Source organism: Arachis duranensis, chromosome 1, assembly GCF_000817695.3.
Source record: "Arachis duranensis cultivar V14167 chromosome 1, aradu.V14167.gnm2.J7QH, whole genome shotgun sequence".
Lineage (NCBI taxonomy): Eukaryota > Viridiplantae > Streptophyta > Magnoliopsida > Fabales > Fabaceae > Arachis > Arachis duranensis.
This window is the reverse complement of record NC_029772.3, coordinates 19,448,266-19,451,950: the sequence shown is the minus strand read 5'-3', so window position 1 is coordinate 19,451,950 and position 3,685 is coordinate 19,448,266. Positions and strand designations below refer to the sequence as shown.

Genomic DNA, 3,685 nt, shown 5'->3' with positions numbered 1-3,685 from the left:
ACGATGACGAGGTCAAATTTATTGCTGGAGACTGAACCTTCCGTGGCGCTGCTCGCATTGGCGGAGGAGGAGGTGGTGGCGGTGGCGGAGGATTGATTGAATTCTTGGACATATTTGAATGAATATGAGTTAAATTTGGTGCTGGAGGAGGTGCCGAGAATGTCGGCCGTCTGGAAGGACCGGAGGTAGATTCTTGCTGTGTCGGGGATGGTGACCGTGGAGGAGCATGCTTAATTGGTGGTATCATGGCGATTCTGGTATCCGACGAAGCTGAAATCCGAGACTTCGGAGAAGTTCTCTTCGAGAAAGGAACTGGCGGTGCCGCCGCAGTACTGCTACCGTTGGAGAGATAACTCTGGCGCGAAACCGGCGTGTGGTAACCGTCATCGAGGCTGAGAGATGAGGCCTGTGGCGAGTGAAACGCCGTGTCTCGGCTATCCACTTCGTCATCGGACGAAGATGACGAGGAGGCAGCCGGTGGCGGATGGCTGCCGTCGGCGACGGTTTTGCTTAGCGGCGGCAATGGCTGAAGCTCGGGGCTGGGACGGTACCTTTCTGAAACTTTCATGGAATTCAGTTTTCGATATGAAGAACGGTTCATTTCACTCGAAGTGGCTTCTTCACTCGGTTCGCTCACCGACGCTCTGCTTGGATCCACCGTCCCAATGTAGTACAAACTAGACGGTGGCGCCGCCGCCGCCGGTGGTGGCAACTCGTTTCGTGACCCTACGGCCACCAGCTTCTGCGTCGTCTCCGCCGGCTGCTGCTTCGCCGTTTGCTTATACAAGAAGAACGCCAGCACAAACAGCATTGCAAACGTAACGAACGCGACAGATACCACAATCGCCACTGTCTTAACCGGCTTCGCCGGCTGCGTCGCTGTCGGGTTTGCAATTCGGCCGTTGGTGGTGTCCACCGCAGCCGGCTGCTGGTTCAGGTCCGCCGGCGGTGGACCTGGTGGATTCTCGTTGAAGAAAGGAATTTCCGGAGGGGAAGGAGTGTCCAGTGACGGCGAAGGCGGAGGTAACGCCGGAGCTGATGCTGCCGGAAAAAGCGGCTGATGTAGGATTCTTCTTGAGTTAGATTTTGAAGCATTATTACATAATTCAAATGCCTTGAGGGCTTTTGCGGAAGGAAAGGCGAAGAAGAGGATGGTCCAAAACTCTATTGATGATAAGATAATAAAGAAGCAGCTCCAATGATGAGTTTTCATGGTGTTTGTGAATTTTTTCTTTTTTCTGTTCTAATCTCTGTTTTTCACTTTTGTTTTGCCCAATACATAACTGGCTTTTGTTCTCTCAAATTCTTCCTTAGCGCCATACACTAAACACTGAAAATAAAGATAGAAATACTAAAATGAAAAACTATCTAAGAAAGCCAAGTAAAGAAAAGAGAGAGAAACTTCTTTAGGCCTTGTTGTAAGATCTGGGTGCTATACTGAATCCAGCTTTCGACATCGTCATTGTCTTAGTTTTTTATACTCTTTCTTTTATATAATTTTATTTAATTTTTTCTACCTTTAGTTTACACGTCGTTTTAGTGACATTCTTAGATTTCAATTACCATGTTTTAAATTGCATGTTTTAATTTAGTGTGGGGTAATGTGCAATAATGAGAATAATAATAGATGGATGATAGAGTGAATTGTGAGTGATGATAATGAGAGGTGGCAGAGATTTTTGGCTATTTCTTTTTCATATTTGCGTAAGGGTATCGCAGGAAGATTGTCCAATGATGATGATGACCCTGAGATTTTAATACATTATATATATTATTGTTGTTTTATTAATATATCTGTATAAGTTAGTAGAAATTAGAAAGGCAATTACTAGATCGGAAGTTCAATACTCCTAAATCCAAATTGTTGGGGCATCTAGTGTACAGATGCATTTGTAAAGATTTTTGTCTTTTATGGTTATTTGTTGATTTTAAAAGTGTATCACTAAAAGTGTCGCTTAAAGAGAAAGTGTTACCCTTAATCGTTAACTTGGCTCTGATACCAATTTTTTAAGATGTAATTTCTTTTTCAAAATTATTAACTCTTCATATTTTGCTTCAAATAAGTTTATGATTTGTATAGATTTGGTTGGTGGTACTTTATAATTTGTAATTTCATAATCAAAAGTATTAAGCATTTCTACTATTACTAATTCTGATTTCATTTTTATAGTTTTTTTCAATCTTGTTTTAGTTTATAATATTCTTTTTTGCATTGATTATTGTATATAAAATCTTTTATCTGTTTGTCTTTTTCTTTAATATAATTTTTCAAGTCCTCCAAAACTTTTTTTATTTCTCACTTTCTGTTGTTTCTAAATATCTTTTTAATTTTTCAATTTCATTCTCCATTTTTTCTTTCAACATCTTTAATTCTTTTAAGTCATAATATGGTGTTCCAGGCATTTATAAATGCATTTATAAATTTTTTAAGTTTAGCTCCAACTTGTTTATATTTGTTCTTATTTCTATCCTTTTTATTATAAGGTCATTAATTTCGAACTGAAGATTATTTAATTCCCTTTTATACTCCTTTATTTTACTCTTTAATTTTTTCGTCCTATGTCTTTTTATTTTGTTTTCTGGTCTTTCAATATTTGTATACTTCATTATTTATCTTAGAATTTCTGCAAATTCTATCATCGATTCATCACTATTTTCTAGAGATTCTATTAATTTTTCTAACTCTTCAACTTCTCCTTTCAATTTGTCATAGATTATTTTTAGAGCTTCAAATGCTCTTTGATTTATTTCAGAAAACTGTAAATAATTCAACCGATTTTCTCTTTCAAAGAGCTCTTGTTTCTTATCTTGATAGGTTACATATATTTTCTCTTTATTTATTGTCATAACTTAGTGTTTAGGGTTTCATTTAATTTTTCGACCTTTTTTGTTAATTCTTTTATTTCAGAATTTTCTTCTTTAATCTTTAACTTAGATAAACTTAAAGGGCTATTAATTTTGGATTCTCTTATTTGAAAATTTGATGAAACTAATTTTCCTGATGGTTCTTTTAGTAAAAGAACTGGGTTTTCAATAGCTTTATATTTTGGTATTTCTGTTAATTATTTGATCTATTGGGTCATCAGTAATTCTTTTGTCACAGATTGCTAAGCTTATTGGTGAATTAATTCCTTTCATATATGTAGATTTGATTAAGACTTGTATAGTACTAATATGAATCCATCTCTTTTTTGTTGATCCTTAATTTTCTCAATCTGTTTACTCAATTCTTCATCATTTATCAAAGCTATTTCAAGTTCTCCATTAGCAGATTTTATCTTTATAGGGGCTTCAAGTTGAATTTTTCCATAGTATATTATATTTTTTCTATTAAGAACTTCTTTTAAAAGATTTTGTTTATTAAAATTTTCATTTGATTTGAGATTTAATTCTGTTTTTAGAACAGCCTGTTTTTCGTTATCTAATAAGGCAGATAATCTATAATAATCAGATTATTCCGTTAATTCTAAACTTTCTAAATAATTCATAACTATGAGATTAAGATAAAGGTGTACCTTTCTGGAGAAAAACTTTCTTTATTTAGAATATTTTACATAAGATGTTTTTATCTCCAAAGGGGAGATTGTAGATACTAACTCCAGAGGGGAGTTTAGAATTGATTTTTCCTAAGGGAATTCTTCTTCAAACTATAGAATCGCCTAGGCAGCTTCCTCCTTACTCTCCT

The 3,685-nt window shown here is 35.8% G+C and overlaps 1 protein-coding gene across 1 annotated transcript in view; it reads right to left on the bottom strand.

Annotated features, from left to right (window-relative positions):
• LOC107481278 (formin-like protein 6) overlaps positions 1-1,424 on the bottom strand; it is a 5,026-nt gene extending 3,602 nt beyond the window's left edge. Inside the window, exon 1 of the mRNA XM_016101534.3 lies at positions 9-1,424. Coding sequence (XP_015957020.1) covers positions 9-1,213 — 1,205 coding nt within the window. The 5' untranslated portion in view covers positions 1,214-1,424. The remainder of the gene's footprint in view (positions 1-8) is intronic.
• Positions 1,425-3,685: the final 2,261 nt, after the last annotated feature.